Here is a 556-nt window from a genome sequence, read left to right as displayed (position 1 = left end):
CAGGGCTGTGGCAGAGGCCTCGGAGCAGTTCCTCAGGGTGCTGGCTGAGAGCTGCCACTTCCTCAGCTCCTCCCTCAGCGAGTGCATGAAGAGGAGCAAGCAGGAGCCCTTCAGTTGGGAAGATGTGCTCGACCTCTGTGCCTTCACCGAGGGGAGCTGCCGTGTCCTGCACAGACTGCTGGAGAGGGTACGGCTGGGGTGGGGGGGGGTGGGGGCGGGGGTCCATCAGAGGCTCTCTGAGCACCTGGAGGGTTCCTAACCCTGCTCCAGGCTTGATGCTCCCCTTAATCCATCAGTGGAGTGTCTCCAGCACCCCCATTCTGAGCAGCAGTGCCCAGTGCTGCCCGGACTCTATGGATGCTGCTTTTCTCCTTGCAGTGTCTGTAGGGGGCTACAAGGATGCTGGGGAGGGACCTTCCTCAGGGGCTGGAGTGACAGGACAAGGGGTGATGGGTTCAGACTGGAACAGGGGAAGTTCAGGTTGGAGATAAGGCAGAAGCTCTTCCCTGTGAGGGTGCTGAGGCGCTGGCACAGGGTGCCCAGAGAAGCTGTGGCT

General features: G+C 61.5%; 1 protein-coding gene across 1 annotated transcript in view; it reads left to right on the top strand.

Moving 5' to 3' along the window:
* Positions 1–85: 85 nt before the first annotated feature.
* ESPL1 (extra spindle pole bodies homolog 1 (S. cerevisiae)) overlaps positions 86–556 on the top strand; it is a gene marked incomplete at its 3' end in the record, with an annotated part of 6,203 nt that continues 5,732 nt past the window's right edge. The window contains 1 exon segment of the mRNA XM_010016991.1: positions 86–187. Coding sequence (XP_010015293.1) covers positions 86–187 — 102 coding nt within the window.

This window comes from Nestor notabilis, unplaced genomic scaffold, assembly GCF_000696875.1.
Source record: "Nestor notabilis isolate BGI_N333 unplaced genomic scaffold, ASM69687v1 scaffold24206, whole genome shotgun sequence".
Taxonomy (NCBI): Eukaryota; Metazoa; Chordata; class Aves; order Psittaciformes; family Psittacidae; genus Nestor; species Nestor notabilis.
Note: the sequence above shows the minus strand (reverse complement) of the source record. Positions and strands in the feature narration are given on the sequence as shown.